Source organism: Mastacembelus armatus, chromosome 8 (genome assembly GCF_900324485.2).
Source record: "Mastacembelus armatus chromosome 8, fMasArm1.2, whole genome shotgun sequence".
Taxonomy (NCBI): domain Eukaryota; kingdom Metazoa; phylum Chordata; class Actinopteri; order Synbranchiformes; family Mastacembelidae; genus Mastacembelus; species Mastacembelus armatus.
The window spans coordinates 1345007-1366799 of NC_046640.1; the positions used below are offsets into that span (position 1 = coordinate 1345007).

The following is a 21793-nucleotide window of genomic DNA, read 5'->3' on the forward strand; positions in this document are numbered from 1 at the left end:
ATAAGCAAGGATAGCTTTAGAAATTTTTAAGTGAACATAAATTAGCCCTGGCATAAGAATGAATTCATATATGATGATGGCTTTTCAGACCTGTATTCTCAGAACATTTTTTTTTTTTTGATGGCATAAATGACAAAGACAAGCCCTGAGCTACAGGTATTTCCAGTGTGTTTTTTGTATGGTGCATTTTGTGACAAAAGAGGAAAGAAAGCAGAGACAATTTGTTTGTGCTGGTAGTAGATCTGGTTACCTTTAGACAGAGACAGCTGTTTCCACCTTTATCCAATCTTTGTGCTGAGCTAGGCCCTGCAATGGACTGGTGACCTGTCCAGGGTGGACCCCTGCCTTTCACCTAAAGAAAGCTGGGATAGGCTCCAGCAGGTCCCTGTGACCCATGTTAGGAATAAGCGGGTATAGATAATAGATGGATGGATGGATGAATGGATGTGCTGAGCTAAGCTATCCAACCATAGCTTCATAGCTACTGTAAATACATGAGTGCAGTCAGATGTTTTTACTCTCAGCAACAGAGACACTAAGCATATTTTCCAAAATGCAGAACTACTCATATAAAAGGCAGAACTATAATCATTTTACCCATTTAAATGCATAATTTAACTTTAATTTTATTACATTGTATCTTACGATATCAATTTGTCAAATTGGCCATTATAATCTTTGGTGACTGTGACACTGTCCAACCCCCACACACAGTGACCTAAACATAACTTTCCAGCTCTGACATTGGCTCTGTCAGGATTCTCTCCTGCAGCTGATTGGTGGATAAATTTATTCATTCAATCCTGCCTTCCAAACCCCACATTAGAGCAGAGTGTTCATGTCCACTGCAAAACACTTTTCTATTAGCAACTATACATAGTACAGCTGGATATTTCACACCAAGATTTAATTATTGTTATAATTTTATTATTTGCATCTGATTTGGCCTTTATCAGTCTGCAAACATGACAATTAGAACTGCCCGTCCTAACCGTGGACAACAATTCCGGCCCCGTATGCACTGCCTCAGTAAGGTGAGTGGATAGCATCATTATTATTAATAGACAGTTTTATTTAGTACTTCAATTCTTTATAGATGGTTGGTATTTTATTTATAATATATTTTGATAACTGTATTTATTTAGACATATGATACTGATATCACAATAGCTAACTGTTACTTAAATTACAGCTGTAGTATACAAATTATTCAAATGATCCTAGTTAGTTTATTATAGTTAATATATTCTAGTTAGTTCTGGAGAACACTGGCATTTTGATTAAATGTATTTAACAATATGAAGCACAGAAGCTGTGAAAAAAGTAATAAAATAGACTGACATTTTTTGGCAGTTAGGTTTCTCCTGCTTGATATTTTTCAGCAAAAGACCTTTTCCTTTTTTGTCTTATTGCTAATTCCAGCTGACATTAGGCAAGAATTAACTTCATTACTCTGCTGCTGAACTATAGAAGCCTCAGTGTAGTTCACCACCAAAACCTGACATCACCTAGTGCTATGGAGTTTGAGATGATTTATATTGAGATTTGGCGCTATACAAATAAAATTGAATTGAAATGAATTGAATTGATGCTTCCACGTTTGAAAACCATTATACCAGCTGCAAGAATCCACAGACCATCAGTGGCCCCACATGACCCATGTTTACTGAATGCAAGCTTTTTGTATGTTTCAGTAGTTGCAAATGTGTAAACTTGCATGACTAAATGCCAGCAGCTACTTAAATGATAATAGTCTTAAAGCAGTTGCTGCACTTTGAGGCCCTGTCTTGACAATGGAGCTACTATAGCCACTGCATATGATAGATACCTCAAGGCAACACAATGCATATACCATAACCACAGGGGAAGACTGGATCCTGGATTTTCAATTGAAATACTATGTTAATTAAATACTTGAAGGTATCTTCAAGTAATCACAATGTGAGTTTGTCAGTCTTTCTTTATACTGTATATACAAAAAAAACAAAATTATCTAAGATTCCACTTTTTATGTAAACAAAGGGGTTCTGATAGCCCAGATGCCCTGAGCATAACTTATAATCTGTGTTATTACTTGAGACATATAAAAATCTACATTGTCTAATTTAAAAAATGTAAATCCCTTATTTCATATAAATATATTTTGGTCACTTCTGCTTCCAGCTAGAGGCCATTGTGGTGGAAATGCAGGACCCAAAAAATGGAGTTAAAGGAGCCGAGCAGAAACTCAACGTCACTGTCATTCCACATGTCATTGCTGGTGAGACAAGCACACGCACATGCACATCTGCATTGTGTGGACATTCAATGACAAAATGATTTCTCTAGCCTTTTGTCCTAAACCTAACCATAACATCTAAATGCCTAACCCCAATGCTTACCCTAAACCTTATTCTGAACGGAACCCTAAAAACCAAGTCTTAGTCCTCAAACATGAATATCTATTAGAAAATGAGAATTGGCCTTGGTGCCATGGTGCTTGTTTTAAGTTTGAATTTGTTTAAAGTTCATGTACTACATATTTTTACCAGGCAATTATATTGTCCTTAGGTTAATCCTTAATAGGGTTAATATAATACACATGCTAACGGTTTCAGCAAAATATTTTGTCATTCTGTGGATTTTCATTTTCATTCAAATTATGGAAAATCAGGGCAGGTGTATATAGAGGCCACCTATTGTGAAGCAATCTATATGAAATATGCAGTTTTGGGTTTGTGAGTCCATTGCTGTTCATAGGAACATATTACAAATATGTTTTTTTTAATGACATTAGAATACATATTTACACACATATTGATCATTGTAATTTTGTTATTGGCTTTATTTACCATGAAGGTCTACAGAAGATTGTTGCTGCAAATGCTGCACATCTGATGTAGAAAAATACAAATAGAAAAGGGGAAAAAAAATCTGCAAATTTTGGTAGGTTGTATTATTGATTACTTCTTAAACTTTTGAATGTTCAGGGTATGGGTCTGTTTTTTTTTTCTAAAAGTTTGTGTCCTTGTGTCCTTACTGACTTTTAGGTCCCATTAAAATGTTATTGTCAGTTCTTTGAATGAGGACAAAAAAGGACAGTACATTTATTGTTCAAACATTAAATCTTTATAAATTCACTTGACAGCAATGCTAGAAGACCTTGTTGTGGCTTTATAGTATAGACTGTGGAAACACTGAAAGGCTGCATTGACTGTCTAAGCTGCTAACACAGGCTAAATAAAGCAGCCGACAATTGGATGAAATCTGGACAGTGCTTTAGGAGTTAAGGTGTTTTTTTTAATCTGGTATAAGAACTGCAAGGAAAAGGTCAACATGAACACGTAGGTCAAACCCACAATGGGACCTGAGGTGGTCTGAGCATAAGAACGTCCTGCTATGAGTAACAGCTTAAAATATCTGGTTAGAACAGAAACAAAACAGTGTGATTCATTTACTCTGTTTCCTGTAGTTATTCATTTGGGTTGTTCGCTGCTGCTAATACAAAATGGCTGCACTGCAGACAACAGTTTGCTCTTTTGAAGCTCATGTTCTCTGAACCATTGTTGTCCATCCATCCATCCATCATCTATACCCACTTATTCCTAACCAGGGTCACAGGTATCTGCTGGAGCCTATCCCAGTTCTCTTTGGGTGAAAGGCAGGGGTACACCCTGGACAGGTCACCAGTCCGTCACAGGGCCATTGTTGTCACTGGCACAAAATAATAACATTCCTTTACACCATTTACCACACTGAAATATTGCAACAAGAATCAGATTATTGGCTATGGAGTTTGATACAAATAGTCATAGTGTCCAGAGGGTGAATCCTAATAACCATGATGACCCCTTGACTTTTCATCTAGTGCCACCATGAGCTCAAAATTTGAATTTGTCCTACAGAAACATCTGCCTGAGTTCTACTTTGTGTTTTGTACAAATTAAGCAAATTTAGCATGTTAACCTGCTGAACTACAATAGTGACAATAGCAAACATTACCTCTGGTAAAAATCAGCATCTTAGTGTTGTTATTGTGAGCATGTTAGAATTATTGAAAATGAATTACACTGACATCTTTAAATTATATTTATTAAGAAAAAGAAACTGTAAAAAAAACTGAAGGCAAGTTTATTGTCAATATATAGGCCTACATAACACTAGACTATGTAATAACCAATAAATATATCAGTAAAACTTGAAAGACTTTGATTCATTTTTTTTATGTATGCAGTATTTTTAGTTGTTTAAAGATACAATAAGGGAAAGCAAAGGTTAATTTATTTAATGCATTTATTATCATAAATATATATAGTGGCAGCACTCAAGTGCAGCACAAGAGCAGCTGACCTGAGACTGAAGATCATGAGTAAGCTGGACACCTGGAACCACAGCAGCTGGTTACCAAGACTAAGTGAAGCACCCTCTGAAGGTCTACTAGAAGATGTGAATGCAGCATTGTGACCATCACTGAGACCAACAAGCTGATATACACCACGGCAACAGTGATCCTTGAGATGCTTCGTCGCAAGATAAACATCACCACTGAGGAGCAGTATCCTGCATGGAGAAGGGGGTTGTAGACAAAAGATAAGGGCAACACAGATAGAAGTAGAAGTACAGAAGTAGAAGTAGAAGTATAGAACTGCAGAGAGGTGGGATGAAGAAAGGACTGGGTAAGAAGTACAACAAGCTGACCATACCAGAGGCCCTGGAGACTGCCAACCACCGACTCACAGCCCTGGCCACATGCCTGAAGAGGTAGACCAGAGAAATTGAAGCAGGAGAATAAACAGGGTGTTCTCCACTGAACCATCCAAAGTGTACTCTCAGTGGCAAGGTAGTAACATGAGAGCAAGACCACAGCAACCTCCCTGAACAGGACGCAGTAACCATCACAATGACAGATATCCAAAAAAGGGTCTCAAGCATGAAGAACTGGACAGCACCGGGGCCTGACATGATAACCGATAACCTGCCTCTACACAACATGGAAGCTCCTGTCAGGCATCATAGCGGCTAAGATGAGTAAGCACATGGCTCAATACATGAGCAGGGCCCAGAAAGGAATGGGTAAGAACACCAGGGGAACAAAACTACTGGTAGATAAAGCAGTAACTTGAGACTGTAAGACCAGACAGACCAACCTGGATTGACCACAAGAAAGCCTACGACTCAATGCCTCACACATGGATCCTGGAATGCTTGGAGCTATGCAACATCAATAGGACTCTAAGAACATTTATCAGGAACTCAATGGGACTGTGGAAAACAACCCTAGTGGCCAAACTCAAGCTGATTGCACAGGTCTCCATCAAGTGTGGCATCTACTAAGGAGATGCTCTGTCCCTGCTGCTGTTCTGCATAGGCCTGAACCCCCTAAGCCAGGTCATCATTAAGCCTGGCTTCGGATACCGACTGCAAAATGGAGCAACCATCAGTCACCTCCTGTACATGGATGACATCAACTGTACACCAGGAATGAGCGAGACATCGACTCACTGATCCACACTACCAAGATATACAGAAACAACATTGGAATGTTATTCGGACTGGACAAGTGAGGTCAGATGATAATGAAGAGAGGGAAGGTTGTCAGGACTGTCAGGAATTGACCTGCCAGAAGACAGCATAGCGGATGTTGAGGACTGCTGCAAATACGTTCAAATCCTCCAGGCAAATGGGAACCAAGAAGAAGCCACAAGGAAAGCAGCCACAGCCAAATACCTACAGAGAGTAAGGCAAGTCCTAGGAAGTCAGCTAAATGGGAAGAATAAGGTCCAAGCCATCAACACCTATGTCATGCCGGTCATCAGATATCCCGATGGCATAATAAGCTGGCCAAAAGAGGACATAGAAGCCACTGATGTCAAGACAAGGAAGCTCCTTACAATGCATGGACGGTTTCACCCCAAATCCAGCATCCCGAGACCATACACTAAGAGGAAGGAAGGAGGCCAAGGACTGGTGAGTGGCAGAGCCACAATTCGAGACGAAACAGCAAAGATCCATGAGTAAGATGGCCCTGAGTGATGGAGTACTTAGCGAATATCTCAGGCAACAGAAACCTGAAGCGGAGAGAGAGGAGCAATAACCATCATGGCAGGACAAACCCCTGCATGGTATTACCACTGACAGATAGAAGAAGTGGCTGATACCAAAAAGTCCTACCAGTGGCTGGAAAAAGCTGGACTGAAAGGCAGCACAGAGGCACTAATCATAGCAGCACAGGAACCGGCCCTGAGCACAAGATCGGTAGATGCTGGGGTCTACCACACCAGGCAGGACCCCAGGTGCAGGCTGTGCAAAGTAATGTGTAAAGTACAAGTAAAGTGATTCATATGTTTGATTTGGCTTAAATTTTACGTCGGATTCCCTTCCTGACACAACCCTCCGCATTTACCTGGATTTGGGACCGGCACATGAAGACACTGGATTGTGCCCCCCTGTGGTTGCATTGAAAGTACAATTAAAGTAAAGTGTGTATATATGTAATGACATATGAATGTGGATGTCTGTGCCGGGTTTGAACTGTGTGTGTATAGTATGTGCAAATTTTCAGCTCTTCTGTTTCCACACAGGTAAGGACATAATTATGTGGATTGCCAACAAGATGAATACCACTCCAGAAGGTAGAGTCTATAAGCTATGAATATGAATGAGTTGATACTAAATCATGACACCTCCACGCATGATGAAAACCATCAGCAGAAACAATGTTCAAATGTTACATCCCATTAATTTCCTCTTCTTCTGCTTCTTCCTGTGTGTGTTTCAGAGGCTCAAGTCTTTGGCACCATGTTAGTGACCTATGGTTACATCTACCCTCTGCAGAACCATAGGAAGCTGGTCATGAGCAATGACACCAGCCTCTACCGCTTCCAGGTAAAACTAAACCCTCGTTTCTTCTCTACTGCCTATTGCTGCAAACAATGGCCCACTTTATTATGACAGGGGAAGAGAATTTGTAGGTTCATGTCTAATAATGTGACTGCTGAAGGAATACTACTACTGAGGTGCAAAATGTTCAGTTTTTAATGAGTAAGCAAGTAATTATGATAATCACAAACATAACTAATGTAAAATAATAAATAATTTGTAGTATTGTAGTGTTTCCAATATTATCAAAATGCAACTCGTTATAATTAAATTATTTTCAACATTATTATTATTAATAGTTTTTAGTTCATTTTATAATTTTTTTATGTCATCTCATATGTGTATTTTTTATAGTTTATAGTTGTTACATAACGTCATTTTTCATGATACTGGTCTTGACCTTTTTTTGGTAATGAAATGGCAAACTGTTAGCTAATGCCTAAATCATACTGAATCAAGGATTATATTATATTGTTTATATATTTATATTATATTATTTATTTCTGTTGTTGTTACAACTTATTCATATTTTAGAAAGTATTCATAGACACTATTGTTTATGTTTACAATGTCAACCTATTCAATATCTTCTTTTTAGACCCCATACTACTGGCCTACACAGAAATGGGTTGCAGAGGACTCTGACTATGGTGGGTACAATATGTCATATGAGGAGTGTTGCCTAGAACAGGAAAATGATTTGGTAAATTTAGGAAGCCTGAACATGAAGAAATTGCCTCTTTTTTTGGAGGTCACTAAACGCAGCATCTCAGTGTCCTTAACAGAGGATGCAATGCAATGCAATGTCTTTAATACCATTGTTACCTTTAACATGTATGATACTGGTACTAATGATTTTGTTTTGCTTTGATTGTAGCCATTTACCTGGCAAAGAGAAACATCCGCAAGAAAGGCATGTTAGAACCCTATGAACAGGTAAGTGTTAAAAATATAGAAGATGTTAGTGTTAGTGTTCCATTTGTGTGTGTGTGTTAACACACATTGAGTCTGGATGCAGACACAATGTGACAATGAACAAACAGGTTGTAAATTATAGTCTCAGCTTTAATGCCAGTAAAGTTACATTGATATACAAAGAAAATATAGAAGAAGAAGATATAGCCCTTTAGACAGAGTGCGCCTAAAGTTTAGAGAGCGTAACTGAACAGATACATAAAAATCAGAGCCATATTCATGGTCTAGACTGTCTTCTGTATCTTTTGTTATACTGAAGATACAAGCCTGGCACCAGCCATGTTTTATCATCATTCTGATGGTCAAGGTAAGGGAATGGTGTAAAAGTCAGATTTCTACAGATGGTGAAACAATTTGGAACAGGACAAGATACGGTATGTAGCTATATGGAGATACTTTAGCATCCTAAGAAAACCACTGAAACTCCAAACCTACATGGAGCAGCAGGGTTTATGTATCTGTATGTATCTTTATAAGACACTAATTTAAATACTTGAACACTGAAAATTGCAGCCCTAGACCATTATTGGATGATATTACATGGCTTTTTTGCTCTTGTGACTGAAATTTCATTGTTTCAAATCAAGATCAATAAGGTTATCATATATGGTTGCTCACCTGATTTAATATGGGTCAAGCTCTAAAGATGCTAGATCCCACATTTTCCATAATGCATTTCCAGTGTAAATTCCCTTGTTACTCAAACTCTACAATTAGTAATGCAGACATTCTGTTAAAACATCTGTTAAACTCCATCTATGTGAAACGTTTCGTATTGCTGCGATTCCTTCTGCAAAAATGGATGAGGAGTGATTTTACAAAAGTACTTCTCTGCATTTATATTTTGAACAGGCACATTACAACCACCTTCACGAATGGCTGAATCACAAGTGGGACTTTATTGTGATGCAGGCCACTGAGCAGTACAAGTATGTGAAACCATTAACAGCTTGACATTGCACCTCAATATTTTCTCTTTTTTAAGGTTAGTTTGTGAGGTGCCATTTGTTCAGAGATAATTATTGTATGTGTGTGTGTGTGTGTTTTGATTGAAATTTGAGGTTTACAGTGCAGAATCATTACACACTGCACCTAGCTTCTAGAAGGTGCATACCATCAATATGTTATAACTCACCCTCTAGCAGCTGTAGTGATTCTGACAGGACCACCATACAAAGAGCAACAAGGTCTACTTAGGGAGGAGGCTGGGCTGACAGAATGAAATGGAAGACAGCTGTTTATATAATTATTCTGTTGTTACTTTACTGACTAGTCATTTTAGCCCAAACCACAAGCTTTCCCTAATCTTAACCAACCTGCTAGGCTCTGCTTCATTTATTGTAACCATGGTGGCAAAGGTCAAGCACATAATAATGGCTTACTTAGCTGAGTAGGAGGTTGGGTAAGGGCTGACCAACTCATAGCTATGATATGTAATGAATTTATTTTGTAATATATTTATATAATCTATTGGAGAAGTATCTATTGAACAATTTAGACCTGGGAACACTGTCAAGCGTTTTGATAAGTGAAATTTGTTTTGTAGCACTCCACACCCTCCATTTATTTATTTACTTATTTATTTTGTATGTGCATGTGTGTACCAGGGCTAACAAAGAGAGGAAGAAGCCAGATCGTGTGGTGTTTGATTGCCAGGAGAGGGCCTACTGGATGGTGAACAGGCCTCCGGTCAGTATATAGTTAATGTCTATAAATAGTACAGTAGTAATACAAACATCTGATTGTTATTATTTTACTGTACATTTATCACAAACCTGTCTCGTGTTCAGCGTCATACTCACAGCGCTTTGGACTGCGGTCCAGATCGTCTTATCAATCCTAATGCAGATGAGGTAACAGGTCAGTAGACACACACACAAACACACATACACAGTCACACACTGAGAGGCTTAGATCAGCTGATCTGTTAAGAAACTTACTGGAACTCAGTATATAGAGTACTACTGCAGGACTAATCTTTTTACAATTATCTACTTGGAGACTAGAACCTCCCTGGCTCTGCCTAGCTCACTCTTTGTATAACAAGAAATATCTTTTCTCTACAGGGCCCCATTCTGCCCGAGTACAACTGAAAAATATATTCAGCCAATTGAAAATAATTAATTCATCACTTTCTAAGGCAAAATTTGACCAGTTGTCAGTTACAGCATCTAAAATATGCATATGTCCTTTTTCTTTTATCTCTGTAATGTGACTGAGATTAGAGCTGTTGGACAGTCATATCTGAAGCTGTGAATGTGAATACAGTTTTTGTGAGCTTATATTGTTTGTAACATACAGAAATAAACCGAATTATTATATATTATTATTGTTAGTTTAAAGTCTGTAAATTAGGAGGAGTAGTGGAGTTTCATTATGTGTTGAATTTTATGAGTAAGGGCTCAGCTTGCATTTTGCATTGCTAATGTTTTTTAAATAAGAAAATGAAGAATAAATGAATAGGATGAGAATAACAAGAAATTGGACAGCCATTGTTAAATTCATTTTTTTGTTCTGTCTTCCTCTCCTTTCAAACAGATTTCCTTACACTGATGAAGAAAGAGTAATGTGATAAAACAAAAAAGGGAAAATAGTATACACTGTTTTATGCAAATTGCCATTTCTGTGTGAAGACTACACTCATGTAGATTGCCGGCACAGGGGTGGGCATTAAAGGCCACTGTCCTGCTTGTTTTCCAACTATCCCTGCCTTACCAATGCTGATTACGTGGATTAGGTGTGTTCAGCCAATCAGATACTGGAAGATACCAATTCTGCTTATCTTCCCACACTGTACCCTCATCTGAGGTGGTATCTTCCATTTTCTGATTGACTGAACACACCTGATCCTGGTAATCAGCTGGTAATCAGCTGTGGTGTTCTAGGAATATGGACTGCTCACCCCTGGATAATATGACATATAATCTTTAATCAGTCCCTCCAGGAAATGGATATGTTGCAGTTGTATTTGTTAACGTAAAATAAAATATTTAAAGAACTTGAAAGTTTGAAGAGCTGTTAAAGTTTAGTCCAGGAAATACTTACTTTCAGAAAAGTGCATATGTGTTAAACTTTGGCTGCAACAACAAAGAAAAAAACTTGTTAAGCAACCCCTATCCTGAAGGGAAGATTTACTAATGTGTATTTGGTTACTTTTCACATTTCTCCTTGTGCTTCAGCAGTAGTGTCTTTCTGTTCTCTGTAATGCTAAATATACTTCACTGATTAGTTAGTAGATGGGACCTATTAAGGCATAAATACATTGTTTTCTTGTTCTCTTAGAAAATTACTTTTGACCAGTACAGACGGATGGTAAGTCAGAATATTTAAGTACTAACAGTAAAATACACACACTGATATTCTGCCTTATCCTTATGCAATATCATTAGATGGATTGAAGCTAGAATGTGGGCATTTTCTCATATGGACATCTTTCACAACATTTGGAAATGGATAAGCTAACATCCTTTTTTTTCAATATTGCATTTATAATTTTACAAACTACATTTTATGTTCCTCTTTTATTCTAGAACATGTTCTATCAACAAGCCATCATGAGATCAAAGGTCAAATCTAGTGTGTCCCTTGGAGCGTAAGTTCCTCTTGTACCTTGTTTACAGGAACTTTACATGGGTTAAAATGTATTTTTATGTTTTTCTCATAAATATGACTTGACATTTTGTGACTACATACAAACTATCTCAATCATGAGATGTATGATAGCTCCCAGTTAGAAGCTCATCTTATTACAAATTAAAATATTTTTATATTACAACAGAAGAATCTTTTGATTATCAGTCAAAACTGTGCCTAGATTAGACACTTACCACACCAGCTCTGTAGAGTCCATTAGTCTCATAATATTTCTGTCTCTGCAGACTTGTCAAGTACATCACAACCTACAAAAACCATGATTCATTCCTGGCTCCCTGTCTACCCAGCAACCCTTGGCAAACAGACAATGACACATACTGGACTCTCAACATGAGAAGGTGAGGCCTGCCACTTTTTTACTGTCTGGGGTCATCAACATACTTAAATGTATCTGTCTGCAATTAGTAAATGATCACATCACTTCAGTTGCCAGGAGGGTATTGCAGAAAGCAGGTTAAGTCTGTGAAGCTTTCCAGTCACCCAGGTGAAGTCATCTAGGGGCTGAGTCATGGTAGCAAGAAGTCCAGTTGGCATGACTCAGCTTCTGGACAAAGCAGGGTAAATGAAAACACAGAATTTGTTTACGCTGGGTTCAGGGAAAATCTGGGTTTTCATTCACTGAAACAGTTTTCATTGAACTGATTGAACTAATAATAATATCATCACAATTATATACCTAAATTATATTAACATATGTATATATGGTTTACCATAGGTTTTATGTAATCCAGATTATGGCACATTACCAAGATCCAAGCAGGTGAAAACCTACTTGGCAATGAGCTTGTTTCTGATTAGAGCTTTTTTCACATCAGGCTTCCAGAGAACATGTTGCATTAGCATTAGAGCTGTACAATAAGGCTTTCAGGAGGAGGGATTACAAATAGAGTTTAGAGTTGTTCCTGACACCACATAAAACCATAGCACAAATAAATTTCTTTAGAGAACACACATCCATTATAAACCGAATATCACAACCAGCAGTTCCTATTATCAGTTTATTATATTGCCTGGATCACAACTGTATGATGCCTCATTCAGAAGCTACGATGTACTGCACACAGTGCTCAGTGTGCTTCTGTGCTACAATAGTGTACTAGTATGTATACTGTCTAGACCCAAAAGCATGATGCAAAACCAGGACAGGTGAAGATTAAAATGCACGTAATTGGTCAAAACAATGCAGATATTTTTAGGCAGACCAAAAAGACACAAAAAGGCAGGAAATATTTAGATGCCATGAACAGAAAACAGCTGACATGAATCACAGCTTGAATGCTCAAGGAGCAGAGCACAATAACACATTTGACAGATAAGTGGGGAAAGGGGTCTGTGTGGTAAGCTGTGTTGGTCGGTGCTCTCAGCTTCCTGGTTGCACTGTTTCAGTTAGGCTCTGGGTCCTGTTAAGACTTGCTTGCAAGTCTTGTTCATACTAGTTATTTCTCCATACAGTTAGCTCCCTATAATCAGTGTATCATATACTGTAGCTGTATTCACAATTGTTTGTAGTATATGTACTCTGGAGACCCTCTTTGCTGCTTTGTCATTGTGTATGGCACTCCATGTCTATAAAAGTGTAATATGGATACTTTTTACAATCAACTGTGACTGAACCTGTGTTTGTGTTCAGAGTTGAAGTTCCCACTAAAATGCGAGTAGAGAGGTGGTCCTTCAGCTTGTTTGAGCTGCTGAGTGACCTCCGGGGCCGAGATGACTTCAAGCTGTTTCTCAAGAAGGAGTTCAGTGGTATGTTAATTCAGTGCCATTCAATTTATTTGTATAGTGCCAAATCACAATACAATCATCTCAAGGCACGTTACAAAAACCAAACCAAACCTGATGAACTTCATGCCAGTTTGGCTGATGTGTCTGGTATTGAACTAGACTGAGCATGCCTGAAGTATTGGACACATTCAACTTTTGACCTGAGATGGGGATCTGACTGAATTGAGTAAAGTTATTACAGTTCATTCTAAGGGTGACATGGAATGTATGAACCAAAATCATTGTCTCTCCAACAGTTTTTTAAGAAATCTACAGAAAGCATAGATGTTAACTTCATGCTAGTGCTCCAGGAAATATCAGGTGTTCCCAAAGTTATTGAGACCTAAATTTGTGTGTCTGTGTGTGTCAAAGGGGAGAACTTGGCTTTTTGGGAAGCAGCTGAAGAACTGAAATGGGGCACTGCCTCCTCTATGTCAACAAAAGCTGAGACCATCTTTAAGTAAGACAAACTTACTATAAAGATAAAGATCTTCCTATAATTAGGCCTTGTGTACAATTGATTATTTTTTTTATTCTTGGTAGCGTTAACAATGTACATATGCATTAGGCAGCGTGTCACTGCTGCTCAAGGTAATTGAGGGAAATTCTCACTATTTATGAAAGTGGACCATATGGACACAACATCAGCAGATGCTATAGAAAGATAAGATCAAACTTTACTGATCTCACAGTGGGGAAATTCACTTGTTATAGCAGCTCACAAAAACAGTTTAAAGTGCAAAAAGCAGTATTAGAAAGTGAGCAAAAATGGGATAAAAGCCTTCATACAGGCCATATACCTAATTCAGAAGTATATTTCTAAACAGAATAGACTGCAATCTTTATTAACTTTCAGCGATGTAGCATTGATATGGAATGTCTGTGTGTTCAGGACCTTCCTGGCCCCTGGTGCCCCCCGCTGGATCAACATTGATGGGAGGACAATGGGTCTAACAGTGAAAGGCCTGGAGCATCCTCACCGCTATGTGCTGGAAGCAGCTCAGACACACGTCTTCATGCTAATGAAAAAGGTGTGTCCATGTATACTTAAAGAATATATTGTATTACATGTATATCTATATATGTATACATATACATATAATACCAAGCATATCAAGGATCACTGGGGTGATGTGTAAAAATTAAGTGAAATAATTTTCAGCAGGTAATAAACAGTAACAATTCAATTCAATTCAATTCAATTCAATTCAATTTTATTTGTATAGCGCCAAATCACAATACAATCATCTCAAGGCACTTTACAAAAAAACAAAAAACCCATCAAATCCCTTATGAGCAAGCACTTGGCGACAGTGGAGAGGAAAAACTCCCTTTAACGGAAGAAAAAACCTCCAGCAGAACCGGGGTCAGTTTGGGCGGCCATCTGCCTCGACCGGTTGGGGTGAGTGGATAGAGGAGAGAGAAAAGAACAGCAACAATAAACAACAAATAGACACTGCAGGTTGGTGGGACCAGTAACTGCACATCAGCAATATACAGTATCTCACAGAAGTGAGTACACCCCTCACATTTTTGTAAATAGTTTTTTTATATCTTTTCATGTGACAACACTGAAGAAATGACACTTTGCTACAATGTAAAGTAGTGAGTGTACAGCTTGTATAACAGTGTAAATTTGCTGTCCCCTCAAAATAACTCAACACACAGCCATTAATTTCTAAACCGCTGGCAACAAAAGTGAGTCCACCCCTAAGTGAAAATGTCCAAATTGGGCCCAATTAGCCATTTTCCCTCCCCGGTGTCATGTGACTCGTTAGTGTTACAAGGTCTCAGGTGTGAATGGGGAGCAGGTGTGTTAGATTTGGTGTTATTGCTCTCAGTCTCTCATACTGGTCACTGGAAGTTCAACATGGCACCTCATGGCAAAGAACTCTCAGAGGATCTGAAAAAAAATTCAATTCAATTCAATTCAATTCAATTTTATTTGTATAGCGCCAAATCACAATACAAATCATCTCAAGGCACTTTACAAAAACTAAAACTAAAAACCCAACAATTCCCTTATGAGCAAGCACTTGGCGACAGTGGAGAGGAAAAAACTCCCTTTAACGGAAGAAAAAAAACCTCCAGCAGAACCGGGCTCAGTTTGGGCGGCCATCTGCCTCGACCGGTTGGGGTGAGTGGATAGAGCAGAGAGAAAAGAACAGGAACAATAAACAACAAATAGACACTGCAAGGTGGTGGGGCCAGTAACTGCACATCAGCGATAAACAGCTCCAGGACCAGGGACACCTGCAGAAGGTACAGAGAGAACAGAGAGAGAGGGAGAGAGCACAAACTAGGGGAGAGAGAGAGCACAAGGTTAGTGACATTCAATGGTGGAATATACATGAGGTGGGAGGAGAGAAGAGAGAGGAGGGGAAGGGGGGGGGGGTTAGGGTAGGGGAGCTCAGTGCACCGATGGTCCTCGGGCAGTCTAGGCCTATAGCAGCATAACTAACTAAGGGATGGTTCAGGGTTGCCTGAAGCCAGCCCTAACTATATGCTTTGTCAAAGAGGAAGGTTTTAAGTCTAGCCTTAAAAGTACAGAGAGTGTCTGCCTCCTGAACCCAGGCTGAGAGCTGGTTCCACAGGAGAGGAGCTTGATAGCTAAAGGCTCTGCCTCCCATTCTGCTTTTGAGAACTCTGGGAACCACAAGTAGGCCTGCACTCTGAGAGCGAAGTGGTCTATTGGGATAATATGGTACTATGAGGTCTTTAAGGTATGAAGGAGCTTGATTATGAAGGGATTTGTATGTGAGAAGAAGGATTTTAAATTCTATTCTATATTTTACAGGGAGCCAATGAAGAGAAGCCAATATAGGAGAAATATGATCTCTCTTGCTAGTTCCTGTCAGGACTCTGGCTGCGGCATTCTGGATTAATTGGAGGCTTTTTATTAAGATATTAGGACATCCAGATAGTAATGAGTTACAGTAATCTAGCCTTGAGGAAACAAATGCATGGACTAGTTTTTCTGCATCATTTTGAGACAGGATGTTCCTAATTTTGGAAATGTTGCGCAGGTGAAAGAATGCAGTTCTAGAAATTTGTTTTATGTGTGAGTTAAAGGACATGTCCTGGTCAAAAATAACTCCAAGGTTTTTTACAGTAGTGCTGGAGGCCAGGGCTATGCCATCTAGAGTAGCTATAATTTTAGAAAAGTTATTTCTGAGATTTTTAGGCCCAAATATAATGACTTCTGTTTTCTCCGAGTTTAAAAGTAAAAAGTTACTGGTCATCCAGGCCTTTATGTCAGTTAGACAGGCTTGAAGTCTGGTTAACTGGTTTGTGTTAACAGGTTTAATAGATAGATATAACTGAGTGTCATCCGCATAGCAGTGGTAATTAATAGAGTGCTTCCTAATGATATATCCTAAAGGAAGCATGTACAGGGTGAACAGAATCGGTCCTAGCACAGAACCTTGTGGAACTCCATAACTAACTTTTGTTCGTGTGGAAGGTTCATCATGGACATGAACAAACTGGAATCTGTCCGATAAATAGGACTGGAACCACTTTAACGCTGTTCCTCTGATACCAATCACATGCTCCAGTCTCTGTAATAAGATGTTGTGGTCAATGGTGTCGAATGCTGCACTAAGGTCTAGGAGGACAAGTATCGAAACAAGTCCATTATCTGAGGCTAAGAGAAGATCGTTGGTAACTTTCAACAGTGCTGTTTCTGTACTATGATGTGCTCTAAATCCTGATTGAAAATCTTCAAATAGTTCATTCCTGTGTAAGTGGTCTGATAGCTGCTTAGCAACAGCTTTTTCTAGGATTTTAGAAATAAATGGCAGGTTGGATATTGGTCTATAATTAGCCAAGACTCCTGGATCAAGACTAGGCTTTTTGAGTAAAGGTTTGATTACTGCAGTCTTAAAGGCCTGTGGTACGTAGCCTGATACTAGAGATAAATTTACCAAGTCCAATAAAGATGAGTTCATTCTCCCCTTCCCTGTTCCCCTTACTCGTCCTCCTCATCCATGGATCTCTCAGCGCCACAGACCCTCTTGCCGTCGACCACCAACCCACCGAGCCTTTTTCCCGAAACATGGTTGCCCATGACGATGCCTTTAAGCAGTCTAGTCGGGATGGGGTCCAAGAGACACGTTGATGATTTCAATGAAGCAACTACTGATGTAAATTCAGAGAGATCTATAGGAGAGAAGCAGTCTAAACATAACTGAGGTCCTAGAGATGATTCAAGAGCTACTGTAGTAAAAGAAAAAAAAAAGAATTGTTGCTCTACATAAAGATGGCCTAGGCTATAAGAAGATTGCCAAGACCCAGAAACTGAGCTGCAGCACGGTGGCCAAGACCATACAGCGGTTTAACAGGACAGGTTCCACTCAGAACAGGCCTCGCCATGGTCGACCAAATAGACATATGAGTGCTGCCAGCATTGCTGCAGAGGTTCAAGGGGTGGGGGGTCAGCCTGTCAGTGCTCAGACCATACGCCGCACACTGCATCAAATTGGTCTGCATGGCTGTTGTCCCAGAAGGAAGCCTCTTCTAAATACGATGCACAAGAAAGCCCTCAAACAGTTTTCTGAAGACAAGCAGACTAAGGACATGGATTACTGGAACCGTGTCCTGTGGTCTGATGAGACCAAGATAAACTTATTTGGTTCAGATGGTGTCAAGAGTGTCTGGCAGCAACCAGGTGAGGAGTACAAAGAAAAGTGTGTCTTGTCTACAGTCAAGCATGGTGGTGGGAGTGTCATGGTCTGGGGCTGCATGAGTGCTGCCGGCACTGGGGAGCTACAGTTCATTGAGGGAACCATGAATGCCAACATGTACTGTGACATAGTGAAGCAGAGCATGATCCCCTCCCTTCGGAGACTGGGCCACAGGGCAGTATTCCAGCATGGTAACGACCCCAAACACACCTCCAAGATGACCACTGCCTTGCTAAAGAAGCTGAGGGTAAAGGTGATGGACTAGCCAAGCATGTCTCCAGACCTAAACCCTATTGAGCATCTGTGGGGCATCCTCAAATGGAAGGTGGAGGAGCGCAAGGTCTCTAACATCCACCAGCTCTGTGATGTCATCATGGAGGAGTGGAAGAGGATTCCAGTGGCAACCTGTGAAGCTCTGGTGAACTCCATGCCCAAGAGGGTTATGGCAGTGCTGGAAAATAATGGTGGTCACACAAAATATTGACACTTTGGGCCCAATTTGGACATTTTCACTTAGGGGTGTACTCACTTTTGTTGCCAGCGGTTTAGACATTAATGGCTGTGTGTTGAGTTATTTTAAGGGGACAGCAAATTTACACTGTTATACAAGCTGTACACTCACTACTTTACATTGTAGCAAAGTGTCATTTCTTCAGTGTTGTCACATGAAAAGATATAAAAAAACTATTTAAATTATTTTCTCCAGGGACACCTGCAGAAGGTACAGGGAGAGAGAGGGAGAGAGCACAAACTAGGGGTGAGAGAGAGCACAAGGTTAGTGACATTCAATTATGTAATATACATTTGAGGGGGGAGGAGAGGAAGAGAGGGGGGGTTTAGGGTAGGGGAGCTCAGTGCACCGATGGTCCTCAGGCAGTCTAGGCCTATAGCAGCATAACTAAGGGATGGTTCAGGGTTGCCTGAAGCCAGCCCTAACTATATGCTTTGTCAAAGAGGAAGGTTTTAAGTCTAGCCTTAAAAGTACAGAGAGTGTCTGCCTCCTGAACCCAGGCTGGGAGCTGGTTCCATAGGAGAGGAGCTTGATAACTAAAGGCTCTGCCTCCCAGTCTGCTTTTGGAAACTCTGGGAGCCACAAGTAGACCTGCACTCTGAGAGTGAAGTGGTCTATTGGGATAATATGGTACTATGAGGTCTTTAACTCTTTAAATGCCAATTTCATAAGTGATGTCACAGATTTGGGGGAAAAAAAACACAAAATGACTTATATTCAATATAAAAAGTGATTGTGCACTGGAAATGTTTTTACCTTTTATCACAGCCTTGGATATATTAAAGATTAGTAACAATGATTTTTGATGCATTGTTAGTTTTTGTGCCGCATCGGATTTTAATTTTTTCTGACTAATTTACTGTTTGTGGATGTTTTTGCCCCATTGACTGCCATTATAATGACATATTTTGACTGCACAGCCATGCCACCATATAATCATCCATTCTTGATGGTTGGTGGTTTCCCCTGTTGGGAAGAGGTGATTTTTACTGTTGACAACCAAGTGGCCCCATTAACCCTTTACACAGGCCTGTGCATAGAAAGCTTAGTTTCTGGCTTTAATATGGAGTTTTATATGGACTATATCAGCATATTATAGTGTGTGAGAGAGAGAGACCTTTGCGTGTTGACCCTGAGGTGTCTGAGAAAATCAGAATATGTACCTCAGCTCTCAGAGAACAAAGACTCCACATTGACTAAACAAAAACAAACTAAGTGTTGTCAATTTTATGGAGCGGTGTGAAGTGTTAACCGGCTTGTATGAGAATCAGCACCTCCAAGTCCGAGGCCCTGGTTCTCACCTGGAAAAAGGTGGCTTGCCATCTCCAGGTCAGGGGAAAGAGCCTGCCACAGGTGGAGGAATTTAAGTATCTTGGGATCTTGTTCACGAGTGAGGGGAGGATGGAACATGAGATTGACAGACGGATCAGTGCAGCGGCAACAGCCATGCGGTTGATGTACCGGTCTGTTGTGGTGAAGGAGGAGCCGAGGCGAAAGGCGAAGCTCTTGATTTACCGATCAATCTACATTCCTATTCTCACCCTTGGTCATGAGCTTTGGGTCATGAACATAAGTGGCCGAAATGGGTTTTCTCGGATAGTGGCCGGGAGCTCCTTTAGACAGGGTGAGGAGCTCGGTCATCCTGGAGGAGCTCGGAGTAGAGCCGCTGCTCCTCCACATGGAGAGGAGTCAGCTGAGGTGGCTCGGGCATCCAATTCGGATGCCTTCTCGACGCCTCCCTGGGGAGGTGGTCCGGGCATGTCCCACCGGAAGGAGGCCCCGGAGAAGACCCAGGACACGCTGGAGGGACTGTGTCTCTCGGCTGGCTTGGGAACGTTTCGGTGCCCCCCCAGTAGAGCTGTGTCTTAATTGAGTGTCCAGGGAAAAGGAAGTCTGGGCGACCCTGCTTAGGATACTGCCCCTACGACGTGGCCCCGGAGTAGCAGAAGAAAATGGATATGGATGGATAAAAAATTCCCTTCTCACCCCTACGGGTGGTGTATATGTGTCTTCCTCAATCTCTGGTCCTCTACCAGAGGCCTGGGAGTTCGACGGTTCTTCACAGTATCTTAGCTGTTCCTAGCACTGTGCTCTTCTGGACTGAGATCTCTGATGTTGTTCCTGTACCTGTGTGTTTTAATTGGAACAGGATACTTTCTTCCGTTACCTCAAGTCACCAGTATACAAAGACATCCAGAAGAAGGCTCTGAACCCAGAGCCTCATAACTTCAGGTTGGTGGCTCTTTCTAACAAAATCACTGCAAATGAAATCAGTAGATATACTTTAAATCTTTTTCCAGTCACACACTGACTTTTGGTTGAGGACGTTTAAGCCCTTCCCAGTTGTTTCTGTGACAGATCATATTAGTCTGCACTAAAAAAAATTCAGACTAGATATTTTAAAAAAATGTTTTGTAGTTTTGGGTGAGCTGCACCATAACCTTTTATACCTCCACAGTGATCAAAGTAAAAAAAGAAAGCCAACAAAAAAATGTTTTCATTCCTTTGTCAGAGAGACCTCACTATTATACTACTTGACTTTATTCTTTGTTTTATCACCCTAGTCCAGCTGAGCTGGAGCGAAACGCTCAGAACCGGAGCCCAGGCATTCATCCCATCATTCTCTGGCAGCAGGAAGAGGAAGAAAAAGCCAAGGCCACAGCTGCCGCCACTCCCATCGATGTCAAGGCTGTGATGAGCAAAATAGACAGGAAGAAGTAGAGATATACAGTGAACGTGTGTGCTTCTCTGCAGGGTTCTACTGTATCAACACTCATTTCCAGTTGTGAGCTGCTGTCATTGCTTAATTAATTAAATAAGGAGGAGGACTCACTGATGGAAAATAAAGTAATTGATCCTAAACCAATTATTAATAAGCAATAATCATATTGCTTTAACATCAAAGCACTGGATATGAATAGCCTATTATTGTGAGAATCCTGCGGTCTGGTTTGATATTTAGGAACTAACTGAATTTCTCTATGTTGGATGATGAAACTTAGCCTATGTTACTTTAATGGTCAGATAATCATTAAATAAGGCACCACTTAGTAACAACACAGTATGTGTCACTTTAGTTTAGGGGGACAGAAAAGCAGTGAATAAGTAATGTTACAAGTGATTCATTAATTTAGAAGCCTATTTACCAGTCTGTTCTTTGTAGTAACTCAACTATGTAGCCCTTGATTCATAGTTATTTGTACTTATTAATGATGCATTAATCAGGTCATTACTTATTCATTCCACAGTAACCAACACATTAAATAAATGATTACCATAATTATTAACTTATTAAATGTTTTTTTCCAAAACCAAGTCTGCTAACAGAATGAAGGGATACTCAGGT

General features: G+C 40.0%; 1 protein-coding gene across 1 annotated transcript; it reads left to right on the forward strand.

Moving 5' to 3' along the window:
• Nucleotides 1-946: 946 nt before the first annotated feature.
• rgs9a (regulator of G protein signaling 9a) lies at nucleotides 947-21168 on the forward strand. The gene is made up of 17 exons (XM_026325352.1): nucleotides 947-1034; nucleotides 2164-2260; nucleotides 6561-6611; nucleotides 6758-6864; nucleotides 7457-7508; nucleotides 7736-7794; nucleotides 8686-8762; nucleotides 9441-9522; nucleotides 9624-9686; nucleotides 11116-11145; nucleotides 11364-11425; nucleotides 11712-11825; nucleotides 13118-13233; nucleotides 13624-13711; nucleotides 14144-14282; nucleotides 20597-20679; nucleotides 21012-21168. Exons 1-17 carry the CDS (start codon nucleotides 966-968, stop codon nucleotides 21166-21168), a joined length of 1446 nt encoding a protein of 481 aa, XP_026181137.1. The 5' UTR covers nucleotides 947-965.
• The last annotated feature ends 625 nt before the right edge of the window (nucleotides 21169-21793 follow it).

Bases quoted from the DNA above. Each gene is read 5' to 3' on its own strand.
- rgs9a (XM_026325352.1), top strand. From the start codon at position 966: ATGACAATTAGAACTGCCCGTCCTAACCGTGGACAACAATTCCGGCCC. The intron at 9,687-11,115 runs GTAACAGGTCAG...TTGTTCTCTTAG, and splicing joins TCAATCCTAATGCAGATGAG to AAAATTACTTTTGACCAGTA. The intron at 20,680-21,011 runs GTTGGTGGCTCT...TTATCACCCTAG, and splicing joins CCAGAGCCTCATAACTTCAG to TCCAGCTGAGCTGGAGCGAA.